Source organism: Leptinotarsa decemlineata, unplaced genomic scaffold (genome assembly GCF_025532065.1).
Source record: "Leptinotarsa decemlineata unplaced genomic scaffold, Ldec_3_MD MMD2_tig00026347_RagTag_RagTag, whole genome shotgun sequence".
Lineage (NCBI taxonomy): Eukaryota > Metazoa > Arthropoda > Insecta > Coleoptera > Chrysomelidae > Leptinotarsa > Leptinotarsa decemlineata.
In genome coordinates, this window is record NW_027412698.1 from 1872798 (window position 1) to 1888286 (window position 15489).

The following is a 15489-nucleotide window of genomic DNA, read 5'->3' on the forward strand; positions in this document are numbered from 1 at the left end:
TCTTTTAATAAAGTCAATCTAAAAAACTTTTAGTATGAATACCCCCTTTTCCAATTAGAGCTGATCGGTTTCGTGTAAAAATACTTAATGGATAAAAGAGGTAAGTAAGTAACTGCACTTTTTTTCCAAATTTTTTTTTTTTGTAAATGTTACTAAATTTTTACCAATGTTGAAGAAAATGTTTCATCATAGCCCAATAACAGGCAGTTTCAACAAAAAGATAAAATCATTAAACGAGTACAAACAAAAACGGTTTTTGAAAATTCAAATTGATTTTTTCTCCATTTCAACATTTTGTTACTTACCTCCTTCATCCACTCAACTCTTGAACTATTTTCAAACATGAAATTAATCAAAATGACCAACGATCAAGACTGAGTGATGCACGATTACAAAGCTGCGTACGTGAACCTACCTCATTAATTCCGGTTGATATTTATCAGTTTGTATCGAAGAAACAGTGTTTGTTTTTATTTTGCATTAAAAATTGTATGTAAAATCTTTACTTTTTTATATATTTTTTTTCTAATGTTTATTATAAAGTTTTGTAAATTATCAATAAGTGTTATTTTATGTGCGGTCCGCCAAAAAAAGGCGGTAAAAACAGAATCTCTGAGAGAACTCGAGTACATACCAAAAAGTGCATATATCAGAACTGCTTCAAGGATTGGAAACAATGATGACACAATTGTATTATATCAGGGGAAACGATTTTGAAGGAAACAAAATAGAAATTGAAGAATAAATACATAATTTTTTGACCTCGTATCACCTCCTAACATTTGACAGAGTAGACCAATCTTCACTTATTACAAATTTCAGGTTTTCGGAACATGATCATATGGTTCAAATAGTTATTATATAGAGCACCAAATAGGTAGAATTCAATCAGAATGGAAATGTTTGCAGAATATATTATGTTAAACTATCCAGCGAAAACAACACAATGTGTTACTAGAATACCCCAACAAAATTTTACGCTTTGATTGAAATAAGAACTTCTATTGTTTTTGTCACTGTCAACTGAAATTCATTTTTTTTCTGTTAGTCTGTAGTCTTGAACATGACATTCAATTCTCACATTAGTAAGTACCCTTTTTTTATACAACTATATATTTTTTTTTAATGATGCAACAAATTTTCCTTTATTTTCAGTATTTTAATATTGAATTTCACAAAAAGAATTCGAAGCTTTATATCTTCTATTAATCACCTGCGAGCACTTTCGACAGCTTGTCGTACTGTCATCTTCTAGGCACTCCTCAAACTGTTGTGTTTTGATTTGTACTTGTTCCTTAATAAGTGATTTATGACTGAACATCCATAAATTCAACAGTCATAAATCACTTATTGAGGAACAAGTACAAATCAAAACACAACAAGACCTCACATTCAAAACATTAAACAAAACCATACACATTCCTAGAGAAGATCTAACACAAAGAATAGTACCTGATGCAGTACAAATACAGGCAAATTTACCTAAAGTACGTGAAATACCTGAGTTGAGACGTTCTGACTGTATAAAGAGGCAGACAACAGGATGACAAGTTCAGTTTGAGGAGTGCCTAGAAGATGACAGTACGACCAGCTGTCGAAAGCGCTCGCAGGTGATTAATAGAAGATATAAAGCTTCAAATCCTTTTCGTGAAATTTAATATTAAAAGACTATATTTTTATATTATATAATAACAGGAGATGTGGAGAGGTTAGCTTGACTGGCTAAGTTAAGAAACAGGGTAAGATTGAAGCAGATATTGAAGTCGAGAAACAAAAAATATGAAAACTCTTTTTTCTGTTCAAGATTTCGAAACTTTATTCTGTTCATGTTTTCTGAACTTTATTGGCTCTTCTTCAGGAACTCCATAGTACAATGAGATATAATTTAATTACAATTGAAAGTAGTACTTATGAAAGGAGAGGTTATGAATATGAAACCAGCAAAGATATTGTTTTTCTTGATACATTATAAAATCTGAAGCAAGTAACACTCATGAAGTTCAAACACATGGAAACAACCAAACATCTTAAAACAGAGAAATTACTCAATTTTATTTCGAGTTAAAACAAAGAGATGATGGTCCATTTTTAATTATATGTGATTTTATATACAGTAGAATGATTCATATGCAGAATTCTAATCTGAACTCGAAAATTTTTTACTAGTCCAAGGAACTGTTGCTAAGAAATAATTATTGTTTCGTAATCTCCCTTTGAATTATTGTGTTAGAAAATGGTGTTATGAAAAAGCATTTTGTACAATTACAGAACGAAAAATGTTGGAATTTTACCGTTTGTTTGTTAATGTACCCCAAACAATCTCTATTCATATGGGTATGTAACTGACTGCCGCAAGCTGAATTCAACGAGTGTTCCCAGGTATTTCCAATCAAATTTATCCATAATCCATATCCTCAGCAGACACATCTGGAATGCTAGCACTTCTCATTGTCCCAAACACAACTTTCCGTGCAAAACTGAATTCTCTGAAATGAAAAAAAAACAGTAAATAGGGTCCGTATTTTCAAAACTAAAATGAAGTTATTAATTCAATGAGTCAGGATTCGCTACAGATAATTTTATCGTAGAATTCAGAAGGATCTCACAAATTTTCAATAATTGGCTAATCACATACTAAATTCGACAGTCTCCCAAGAGAACAAGAAAAATTCTATAATTATCAATAATTTTTTGGACAATCCTGAGCAGTAGAGCAGTATAATATTTAATTACTGGAGGTTCAATTATCAATGATGCAGATGTCCAATTTGCGATAAGTAAAATAATTTTCAGGAGAATAAGGCATGAAAAACCTCAACCTTATTGGAAAATTCATCTCAGTGAAATTCCAAATACATGAAATAAAACAAAAGGTATTTGGGACTGAAAAAAAAAAGACTCTGGAACTAAGACAAAACTAAAAGATTCCAGAATAACCTCCACAGAAGACCTCATTCAATTTTGCATTGCGGCCCTGACACTTGCAATCTAAAAGTTTCTCCTCTTTCATGCACGGACAATAGATGGTTGCTTTCAGTAGAAAGATGAAGATAGTCCTTTAGTCAAAAAGTGAGATTCTCAGACGGCTTATTCATAAATTGATGAATTAACTGTGATACAATAGTTGAGGTTAAATCAGGAAAAACTTAATTGAGTACCTGAATTTTGTTTACCAGTGACAATGTGGATGTGCTAATTTGAAAACCGGTGAGTAAACTAATGTGATTTGATCATTTAACAGGTTGCACCAGCAATGCTTATGCTTATGAATTTCCAAGGATTCCAAATCCTTCCTTGCATAGTGTAAAATTTCTGCAGCCCAAGGAATGGTTTGAAAATGCCAAATTATTGTTACCTAGTCTGAAGGACCTTTCATGTTCAACATATTGTTTTGAGAAATTTCGACCACATTGTCTCACATAAACACTATTACACTCTGGATACTTGAGCTTATAAACTCCAGATTTCCACTTCTTGATTGCTGATTGCTTTATCTGGGGGTATATTAATCTGTAAGTGAATTTACGGTTTTGTTTTCTGACAACTTCTGGATTGTGTCTGCGTTGAAACCATTGTTATGGCCCATCTGTATATTCATTTTAAATTCCCTAGCTAGATTGTGAGCAGACAAAGGTAGTGAGAATGCTCTGGGCAACAGAGCAGACATTACCATCCCAAGTATTTCTTTCCATCCAGACAGTCATAAATTAGCTGCCTACAATTCAATGTTGCACAGAGCATTCTCACAACCTTTGTCAGCTAACACTGTAGCTAGGGAAATTAAAATAATTATACAGATAGGCCATAATGATGATTTGAAAGCAGACACAATCCATAAGTTATTCATAGAACAAAGCCGAAAATTCACTTACAGATTAATATACCCCCAGATCAAGCAACCAGAAATCAAGAAATGGGTAACATATTTTGAAAAAAACCAGCGATAATTGCAGGTTTATTTAGAAAAAACAATGTGGAAGTGGCATTTAGACCACACGCCAGGTTATCTGATTTCCTTTTCAATGCCAAAGATAAAGTGCACAAGTAGGAGAAATCTAATTTATAAGCTCAAGTGTCCGGAGTGTAATAGTGTTTGTGTGGGACAATGTGGTCGAAATTTCTCAAAACGGTATGCTGACTATGAAAGGTCCTTCAGAATAGGTAAAAATGATTCGACGTTTTCAAACCATTCCTTGGGATGCAACCACAAGTTCCCGAATCTGAACAAAAAAAAAATTTTGCACTATGCAAGAAAGGGTTTAAAACTCATTTATTTGGAATCCTTGGAAATTCATAAGCATAAGCATTGCGGTTGTAATCTATTAAATAATCAAATCGATCTAGTTTACTCACCAGTTTTCAAATTAGCGCACCCACATTGTCACAGGTAAACAAAATTCACTCCTTACAGGGCAAAACTGCAGTAATGTTAGTTACAATGCTAACTTTAACTGAACTATCAGTGTGAAAGCAGCCACGAGTTCTAGCCATGGATTTGTCGATGCGAAGCGGGAGATCCGATAATCAGCGGCTCCCAAAATACGGAACAAATTAATGGCCAGCCATGAATTTACTGAACAACCTGAAATGAATGCGATTGAAAACAAGTATAACAATAAATCCTCCATATCAAAAATTGTCGAGAATATCAAGTCATTAAAAATTGTTGGAATATATACATATGAGTTTAAAGAAAATCCATGACTCATCAAATCCATAACTTATTAAAATATTTCGTGGATGGAGATTTTTTTGGAAATGCATCCAATTCAGCATACAGAATAAGACCCTTATGCCAAAATATTTTGTCGGGCAGAAAATCGACCCCCACTCCAAATAAAATAATTTTCAAAGAAAAATCCATAACTCTTTCAAATATTGTTTGAATTAGGATTTTTTTCTTTGAATGTATTCATTTTAGCTTACTTAAAAAGAACCCTATGTCAAAATATTTTGTCGGGCAGAAAATCAACCCCCACCCCGAATAAAATAATTTTCAAAGAAAAATCCATAATTCTTTCTAATATTATTTGGATTGGGATTTTTTTCTTTGAATGTATCCATTTCAGCGAACTCGAAAAGACTCCTATGTCAAAATATTTTGTCGGGCAGAAAATCGACCCCCACTCCGAATAAAATAATTTTCAACGAAAAATCCATAATTCTTTCAAATATTGTTAAAATCGGGATTTTTTTCTTTGAATGTATTCATTTTAGCGTACTTAAAAAGAACCCTATGTCAAAATATTTCGTCGGGCAGAAAATCAACCCCCACCCCGAATAAAATAATTTTCAAAGAAAAATCCATAATTCTTTCAAATATTGTTTGAATTGGGATTTTTTTCATTGAATGTATTCATTTTAGCGTACTTAAAAAGAACCCTATGTCAAAATATTTTGTCGGGCAGAAAATCAACCCCCACCCCGAATAAAATAATTTTCAAAGAAAAATCCATAACTCTTTCAAATATTGTTTGAATTGGGATTTTTTTCATTGAATGTATTCATTTTAGCGTACTTAAAAAGAACCCTATGTCAAAATATTTTGTCGGGCAGAAAATCAACCCCCACCCCGAATAAAATAATTTTCAAAGAAAAATCCATAACTCTTTCAAATATTGTTTGAATTAGGATTTTTTTCTTTGAATGTATTCATTTTAGCGTACTTAAAAAGAACCCTATGTCAAAATATTTCGTCGGGCAGAAAATCAACCCCCACCCCGAATAAAATAATTTTCAAAGAAAAATCCATAACTCTTTCAAATATTGTTTGAATTGTTATTTTTTTCTTTGAATGTATTCATTTAAGCGTACTTAAAAGGAACCTTATGTCAAAATATTTTGTCGGGCAGAAAATCGACCCCCACTCCGAATAAAATAATTTTCAAAGAAAAATCCATAATTCTTTCAAATATTGTTTGAATTGGGATTTTTTTCTTTGAATGTATTCATTTTAGCGTACTTGAAAAGAACCCTATGTCAAAATATTTTGTCGGGCAGAAAATCAACCCCCACCCCGAATAAAATAATTTTCAAAGAAAAATCCATAACTCTTTCAAATATTGTTTGAATTGGAATTTTTTTCTTTCAATATATCCATTTCAACGCACTCGAAAAGACTCCTATGTCAAAATATTTTGTCGGGCAGAAAATCAACCCCCACCCCGAATAAAATAATTTTCTGAAAAAAATCCATAACTCTTTGAAATACTGTTTGAATTTGTAATTTTCTCTATGAATGTATTTATTTCAGCGTACTTGAAAAGAACCCTATGTCAAAATATTTTGTCGGGCAGAAAATCGACCCCCACTCCAAATAAAATAATTTTCAAAGAAAAATCCATAACTCTTTCAAATATTGTTTGAATTAGGATTTTTTTCTTTGAATGTATTCATTTTAGCGTACTTAAAAAGAACCCTATGTCAAAATATTTTGTCGGGCAGAAAATCAACCCCCACCCCGAATAAAATAATTTTCAAAGAAAAATCCATAACTCTTTCAAATATTGTTTGAATTGGAATTTTTTTCTTTCAATATATCCATTTCAACGCACTCGAAAAGACTCCTATGTCAAAATATTTTGTCGGGCAGAAAATCAACCCCCACCCCGAATAAAATAATTTTCTAAAAAAAATATATAACTCGTTGAAATACTGTTTGAATTGGGAATTTTTTCTATGAATGTATTCATTTCAGCGTACTTGAAAAGACCCCTATGTCAAAATATTTTGTCGGGCAGAAAATCAACCCCCACCCCGAATAAAATAATTTTCTGAAAAAAATCCATAACTCTTTGAAATACTGTTTGAATTTGTAATTTTCTCTATGAATGTATTTATTTCAGCGTACTTGAAAAGAACCCTATGTCAAAATATTTTGTCGGGCAGAAAATCGACCCCCACTCCAAATAAAATAATTTTCAAAGAAAAATCCATAACTCTTTCAAATATTGTTTGAATTAGGATTTTTTTCTTTGAATGTATTCATTTTAGCGTACTTAAAAAGAACCCTAAGTCAAAATATTTTGTCGGGCAGAAAATCAACCCCCACCCCGAATAAAATAATTTTCAAAGAAAAATCCATAATTCTTTCAAATATTGTTTGGATTGGGATTTTTTTCTTTGAATGTATCCATTTCAGCGAACTCGAAAAGACTCCTATGTCAAAATATTTTGTCGGGCAGAAAATCAACCCCCACCCCGAATAAAATAATTTTCAACGAAAAATCCATAATTCTTTCAAATATTGTTAAAATCGGGATTTTTTTCTTTGAATGTATTCATTTTAGCGTACTTAAAAAGAACCTATGTCAAAATATTTCGTCGGGCAGAAAATCAACCCCCACCCCGAATAAAATAATTTTCAAAGAAAAATCCATAACTCTTTCAAATATTGTTTGAATTAGGATTTTTTTCTTTGAATGTATTCATTTTAGCTTACTTAAAAAGAACCCTATGTCAAAATATTTTGTCGGGCAGAAAATCAACCCCCACCCCGAATAAAATAATTTTCAAAGAAAAATCCATAATTCTTTCTAATATTATTTGGATTGGGATTTTTTTCTTTGAATGTATCCATTTCAGCGAACTCGAAAAGACTCCTATGTCAAAATATTTTGTCGGGCAGAAAATCGACCCCCACTCCGAATAAAATAATTTTCAACGAAAAATCCATAATTCTTTCAAATATTGTTAAAATCGGGATTTTTTTCTTTGAATGTGTTCATTTTAGCGTACTTAAAAAGAACCCTATGTCAAAATATTTCGTCGGGCAGAAAATCAACCCCCACCCCGAATAAAATAATTTTCAAAGAAAAATCCATAACTCTTTCAAATATTGTTTGAATTAGGATTTTTTTCTTTGAATGTATTCATTTTAGCTTACTTAAAAAGAACCCTATGTCAAAATATTTTGTCGGGCAGAAAATCGACCCCCACTCCGAATAAAATAATTTTCAACGAAAAATCCATAATTCTTTCAAATATTGTTAAAATCGGGATTTTTTTCTTTGAATGTATTCATTTTAGCGTACTTAAAAAGAACCCTATGTCAAAATATTTCGTCGGGCAGAAAATCAACCCCCACCCCGAATAAAATAATTTTCAAAGAAAAATCCATAATTCTTTCAAATATTGTTTGAATTGGGATTTTTTTCATTGAATGTATTCATTTTAGCGTACTTAAAAAGAACCCTATGTCAAAATATTTTGTCGGGCAGAAAATCAACCCCCACCCCGAATAAAATAATTTTCAAAGAAAAATCCATAACTCTTTCAAATATTGTTTGAATTGGGATTTTTTTCATTGAATGTATTCATTTTAGCGTACTTAAAAAGAACCCTATGTCAAAATATTTTGTCGGGCAGAAAATCAACCCCCACCCCGAATAAAATAATTTTCAAAGAAAAATCCATAACTCTTTCAAATATTGTTTAAATTGTTATTTTTTTCTTTGAATGTATTCATTTTAGCGTACTTAAAAGGAACCTTATGTCAAAATATTTTGTCGGGCAGAAAATCAACCCCCACCCCGAATAAAATAATTTTCAACGAAAAATCCATAATTCTTTCAAATATTGTTAAAATCGGGATTTTTTTCTTTGAATGTGTTCATTTTAGCGTACTTAAAAAGAACCCTATGTCAAAATATTTCGTCGGGCAGAAAATCAACCCCCACCCCGAATAAAACAATTTTCAAAGAAAAATCCATAACTCTTTCAAATATTGTTTGAATTAGGATTTTTTTCTTTGAATGTATTCATTTTAGCTTACTTAAAAAGAACCCTATGACAAAATATTTCGTCGGGCAGAAAATCAACCCCCACCCCGAATAAAATAATTTTCAACGAAAAATCCATAATTCTTTCAAATATTGTTTGAATTGGGATTTTTTTCTTTGAATGTATCCATTTCAGCGAACTCGAAAAGACTCCTATGTCAAAATATTTTGTCGGGCAGAAAATCGACCCCCACTCCGAATAAAATAATTTTCAACGAAAAATCCATAATTCTTTCAAATATTGTTAAAATCGGGATTTTTTTCTTTGAATGTGTTCATTTTAGCGTACTTAAAAAGAACCCTATGTCAAAATATTTCGTCGGGCAGAAAATCAACCCCCACCCCGAATAAAATAATTTTCAAAGAAAAATCCATAACTCTTTCAAATATTGTTTGAATTAGGATTTTTTTCTTTGAATGTATTCATTTTAGCTTACTTAAAAAGAACCCTATGTCAAAATATTTTGTCGGGCAGAAAATCAACCCCCACCCCGAATAAAATAATTTTCAAAGAAAAATCCATAATTCTTTCTAATATTATTTGGATTGGGATTTTTTTCTTTGAATGTATCCATTTCAGCGAACTCGAAAAGACTCCTATGTCAAAATATTTTGTCGGGCAGAAAATCGACCCCCACTCCGAATAAAATAATTTTCAACGAAAAATCCATAATTCTTTCAAATATTGTTAAAATCGGGATTTTTTTCTTTGAATGTATTCATTTAAGCGTACTTAAAAAGAACCCTATGTCAAAATATTTCGTCGGGCAGAAAATCAACCCCCACCCCGAATAAAATAATTTTCAATGAAAAATCCATAATTCTTTCAAATATTGTTTGAATTGGGATTTTTTTCTTTGAATGTATTCATTTTAGCGTACTTAAAAAGAACCCTATGTCAAAATATTTCGTCGGGCAGAAAATCAACCCCCACCCCGAATAAAATAATTTTCAACGAAAAATCCATAATTCTTTCAAATATTGTTTGAATTGGGATTTTTTTCTTTGAATGTATTCATTTTAGCGTACTTAAAAAGAATCCTATGTCAAAATATTTTGTCGGGCAGAAAATCGACTCCCACTCCGAATAAAATGATTTTCAAAGAAAAATCCATAACTCTTTCAAATATTGTTTGAATTGGGATTTTTTTCTTTGAATGTATTCATTTTAGCGTACTTGAAAAGACCCCTATGTCAAAATATTTTGTCGGGCAGAAAATCAACCCCCACCCCGAATAAAATAATTTTCTGAAAAAAGTCCATAACTCTTTGAAATACTGTTTGAATTTGTAATTTTCTCTATGAATGTATTTATTTCAGCGTACTTGAAAAGAACCCTATGTCAAAATATTTTGTCGGGCAGAAAATCGACCCCCACTCCAAATAAAATAATTTTCAAAGAAAAATCCATAACTCTTTCAAATATTGTTTGAATTAGGATTTTTTTCTTTGAATGTATTCATTTTAGCTTACTTAAAAAGAACCCTATGTCAAAATATTTTGTCGGGCAGAAAATCAAGCCCCATCTCGAATTGAATAATTTTCAAAGAAAAATCCATACCTCTTTCGATTATTTTTCGGAAGGGAATTTTTTCCTTGAAGTGTATTCATTTCAGCGTCCAATAACCATTTCGTATTTGATAAACATTGAATTACGCTGTTCATGAAACAGGTGTTACCAATATTTTTTAAATCATTTAACCCAAAGGTTTTGACTGAAGAATTTATCACTGAACAATCCGAAATATCTTTGAAACCCATTTGAGAATTTTGCTGAGAAAAAATATTCTTTCCATTTGCTTCTATTTTAATTTCATAAAATGGTTTCTTATTACCTCTCTTTTCTTTATGAAATTGGTTTTCAGGAAAGTAAATTTCATCAAGTTTTTTGGAATCAGGGAGAGTACCGAAAAACGAAGCTGCATTTCCTCTTTGGATGGCTATACTAATTTTCTGAATGAGAAAAGATGTGGCTCTTGATTCGTGGGTTTCATCGGTTACCTTTTTTCCAATTTCATTGATGAAAGATAAGGTTTCAGAGCCAAAAATACCAAACGTTTCAAAAGCTGTTGGGCGAAAGATATAATTATTTCCCAAATTCTGAAATTTCCGGCAAGTTGCTAATGTATCTACACAAGTCCCAAACAACAGATTTACCATTTTTCCATGGAACAAGTGTCATACCATCCGGCCGTTTTCCGTCGTCTCGACTTGTGCCTATGGGTTCTAAAATCGCAGGGATTTTTGCTGAAGTTAAAGCCCTTTTGATTAGATCATTAATCGCATAATGGCGAAATAAACGACCAGCGCTAAAACGACAGCTCAACCCATAAGTACCTGATTCATCCCCAAATGCACCACATTTACAAATGTGTTGAACACACAGTGGTGTACCAAGTCGAAATCCGATGGCAAGTCTGAAAGAGTCGTCATCCAATAGAGTCCCAAGTGATGCTACAGGAACAGCATTTAACCAAGCACCAGATTCTTGCACAGTTACTGCGAGAAGACGAGCCTTATTTTTTGAAGTGTCAGAAGCTGTCTTCAGTAAAATACTAGTTGCTTGATCTTAGTAATGGTTTATCCCATGCCCTCTGGTTTTTCATGTCTTCAATTTTCATTGTTTGGCCAGTTCTAGATTCCCAACGAGATTTTCCCCGATCAAAAACACAATCAGATATTGGCTTTGGGTATTGTAAGATAATTTCTATCAGATCGGAAACACTGCAAAATGAGGACAGAAATGATGGCAGAGCGAGTGAAGTGGCTGAACGAATTCCTAATCCTCCTCTAGAAACTGGAAGTGATGCCTGTAACCAAGTTTCGTCTTCGATACGGTTATAAGTAATGAGTTCCAGCATCCTTCTTAATTCGTCATCGATATTTTGTAATCCCTGTTCGTCATGCCAAGTAGAGCTGCACCTCAAAATATACGATAATTTTGGAATGGCTAATGAATTTTTCAATAAATGGAATGCGACATGTGTTGGTAAAATAGATAAACGTCCTGACATGACACGAAGTGATTGTAATTTTTCTTGCAAACAAATTTTAAGGCATCATCAGATAATGGGGCACCAAGAAGAAACCAATTGGGTTTTTCAATCACTCGTATACCAGGAGCTATTAGGTTAAATTGATCGATGTTGTTAGGGTCCTGTTTATCCAGAAAAATGAAATTTAGTTCAAGTCCCAGGTCTTTCGAATGACTTATTGTGTAACGAAAATTTTCTAATACCACATTTGCTTTGTCACCAATTGAACCATCATCCAGATACCAGCCGTTGAATTCAGTGGATATTTTAGTTATAATATGATGAATAGAAAGACAGAACAATAGTGGTCCAAGTGGATCTCCCTGCTGTACTCCTTGTTCGGACATTATAATTTCGTTACCAAATATTAAGAAAGACTGTAACATTGTTCAATGAAAGGATATATGTCTGGTATGACGTTAGCCACCGAATGTAACATGAAACTCCTGTCTATAGTATTGAATGCATTCTTAAAATCAAGTTTCAGAAAAGTTTTTTCAACTGGGTTAGGGTTTTGATTAATATAACATCGGGCAGCATGGGCTACTGCCTCGCAACCACCATTTGTTTCGAATCCAAATTGTTGGGGACGAAATAGATTTCCAAGACTTTCTCGTAAATTGAAACAAGCAAGTTTCGCTACTAAACGTCGATAAAAATTTCCAACAGCTATAGGACGTAGACCGCCAGTCTTTTTCTTTAACGCACATAAAGAAGCACCATATGAAATAGGACGTATGTCTTGATTGACATTTCCAGAAAGAAGCATATTGGAAAGGTTCGCCACAACTACCGAAACTATAGTTTAGCATATCTTGAATATGGGACGGTCGCAATGAATCAAGACCTCCACAAGAACCGGTGCGAAAAGATCTCACTGCTCTGAGAACATCTACAAGCGTAGACTTCCAGAGGTCTATGAGAAGTTGTGTATTGTCCAGAATTGTATAATCTTTCAGAAGCAGGAAGTTTACTTCGTAATTCTTCCAATGTTGCAGCATCAAATTCAGCAGGACTATCAGTAGAACAGAGAAATCTAACAGCTGCTGTTATATCACCGTCAGAAACTTTCGAGAGTACTTGTTTTTTGAGGATGTCATTATAATTTGTATGTTTATTCGAAATTTTGGCATAACAATTAGTCGATCTCGTAATGTTATTATTGAAACTATTCAAATTTTTCTTCACTATTGTTGTGATTGAAATGTTTTATTTATTCACGTCATTACAAATAATAAATGTACAATTTTGAAATGTTCCCTGAAAATTACTTCCGCCACTGGAAACAATTTCTTCTTTTGTATGGCTGGAGCTTCTGTTCTTGATAACATCTTTAGGAGATAAAACAGCAGACTTTTTCGGCTTATAACTCTTACTCTTCCGTTTCAAAAAAGCCTGTAGTTCATTGAACTTGGTGATATCTCGTTTCTCATTAATAGTCACCATCGATTTCAGCATTGACCATTTAGTCCATAAAGAATTCGGACTATACGTTTCTGACTGAAACGAATAAACACAATTACTACCAAATCTACCGAAAAACATAGAAAATTCCTTACCAGTTCTTGAAAATATGCCAGAAATACAGTTTCAGTGACATCTTTTGGCATAACATTTTTCCGTGTCAGCCAGTCCAGATATATCTTGTATTCTTTTTGGTATACGGCTTCACTTTTCGATGGAATTAATGATTCTCTTGCTTGTTCAGCTTTTTTCAAAATATCCTCCATTATATTTGGGGTAGAAAATACGTTTTCACCGCAAACACAGCTTGATAACAAAGTTCTGTTTATAAACAAGTAACATAGCAACAACCTAGCAACAAGAAAACTCTACTATAATCAACAGTACCTGATTCAAATATACCGGGAAGGTAATGAATTGGTACATTTTTCCGTTTCAAAAATGAACAAAATTTTATTGAAATCGGTCAGAAATAAAATTATCTATGTACCACGGGAATTAATGAGCCTTAATAACCTCAGGCAATTGCTGTCTCTCGGGCCAGAGGCCCTCGGGACGCAAACTTTGCCATCGGTAATTAAGGCCCTCCTAATTCCCTTGATACATAAATAACTAATATTTCTTCTCAAATTAGATAAATGGATATGAAATGGAACTTCTTTGTTTCCAGGATCAAATTCTTCTTCGAAATCATTATCGGGATTGGAATTTTTATAGGAACTTGTAGTATCGATTGGTTTAGAATGCACTTTTCGCATGTGGATTTTCAATCCTCGTATTTTGAAAAATTTTCCACATATTAAACATTCTGCTCTACCAACTGATTGTTTTTCTTCTTCTGTCATCAAATATAGATCAAATTGGTTTGATTTATCGTGATCGGAGTCTTTTAATTCCTATGTGACTTTCTTGTATCGTCCAAAACTTGAATGTTTTGTTATGTATTTTTATCAGAAAATTATTTTATTCGGGGGTTGATTTTCTGCCCGACAAAATATTTTAACATAAGGGTCTTTATGAGTACGCTAAAATGAATACATTCATAGAAAAACTTTCCAATTCAAACAGTATTTCAAAGAGTTATGGATTTTTTTCAGAAAATTGTTTTATTCGGGGTGGGGGTTGATTTTCTGCCCGACAAAATATTTTGACACAGAGGTCTTTTCGAGTGCGCTGGAATGAATACATTCAAAGAAAAAAATCCCAATTCAAACAATATTTGAAAGAGTTATGGATTTTTCTTTGAAAATTATTTAATTCGGGGTGGGGGTTGATTTTCTGCCCGACAAAATATTTTGGCATATGGGTCTTCTCAAGTACGCTAAAATCAATACATTCACAGAAAAAAATCACGAACCAAACAATATTTGAAAGAGTTATGGATTTTTCTTTGAAAATCATTTAATTCGGGGTGGGGGTTGATTTTCTGCCCGACAAAATATTTTGGCATAGGGTTCTTCTTGAGTACGCTAAAATGAATACATTCAAAGAAAAAAATTCCAATTCAAACAATATTTGAAAGAGTTATGGATTTTTCTTTGAAAATTATTTAATTCTGGGTGGGGGTTGATTTTCTGCCCGACAAAATATTCTGACATAAGGGTCTTTCCGAGTGCGCTGGAATGGATACATTCAAAGAAAAAAATCCCAATTCAAACAATATTTGAAAGAGTTATGGATTTTTCTTTGAAAATTATTTAATTCGGGGTGGGGGTTGATTTTCTGCCCGACAAAATATTTTGGCATAAGGGTCTTATTCTGTATGCTGAATGCTGAATGCATTTCCAAAAAAATCTCCATCCACGAAATATTTTAATAAGTTATGGATTTGATGATCATGGATTTTCTTTAATAATATTCCAACAATTTCTAATGACTTGATATTCTCGACAATTTTTGATATGCAGGATTTATTGTTATAGTTGTTTTTAATCACATACATTTCAGGTTGTTCAGTAAATTCATGGCTGGCCATTAATTTGTTCCGTATTTTGGGAGCCGCTGATTATCGTATCTCCCGCTTCGCATCGACAAATCCATGGCTAGAACTCGTGGCTGCTTTCACACTGATAACTGAACTTGGGATTTGCAAATGTTTTCACTTAGCAATCCGATAGGTTGGAGAGTTATGCAGCATTGAATATGAAATATACAAATACAAAATACTTACTTCATGTGTTGCGTTTACATAAGTTAAAAACAACTTGAAT

General features: G+C 32.6%; 1 protein-coding gene and 1 long non-coding RNA gene across 2 annotated transcripts in view; both read right to left on the reverse strand.

Moving 5' to 3' along the window:
• Positions 1 to 15489, reverse strand: part of LOC141486244 (uncharacterized) — a 41594-nt gene that overhangs the window by 25556 nt on the left and 549 nt on the right. The window contains exon 2 of the long non-coding RNA XR_012467722.1: positions 2292 to 2486. This is a non-coding gene — a long non-coding RNA (uncharacterized lncRNA). The remainder of the gene's footprint in view (positions 1 to 2291; positions 2487 to 15489) is intronic.
• On the reverse strand, positions 12299 to 14018 carry LOC141486217 (uncharacterized). Its single transcript, XM_074183946.1, has 2 exons — positions 13375 to 14018; positions 12299 to 13315 (listed from the first exon to the last, which is right to left on the reverse strand). Exons 1-2 carry the CDS (start codon positions 13543 to 13545, stop codon positions 13025 to 13027), a joined length of 462 nt encoding a protein of 153 aa, XP_074040047.1. The 5' UTR covers positions 13546 to 14018; the 3' UTR covers positions 12299 to 13024.

Coding starts and splice junctions, on each gene's coding strand:
- LOC141486217 (XM_074183946.1), bottom strand. CDS start 13,545: ATGGAGGATATTTTGAAAAAAGCTGAACAAGCAAGAGAATCATTAATT. Junction 13,316..13,374: donor TGGCATATTTTCAAGAACTG/GTAAGGAATTTT, acceptor TATTCGTTTCAG/TCAGAAACGTATAGTCCGAA.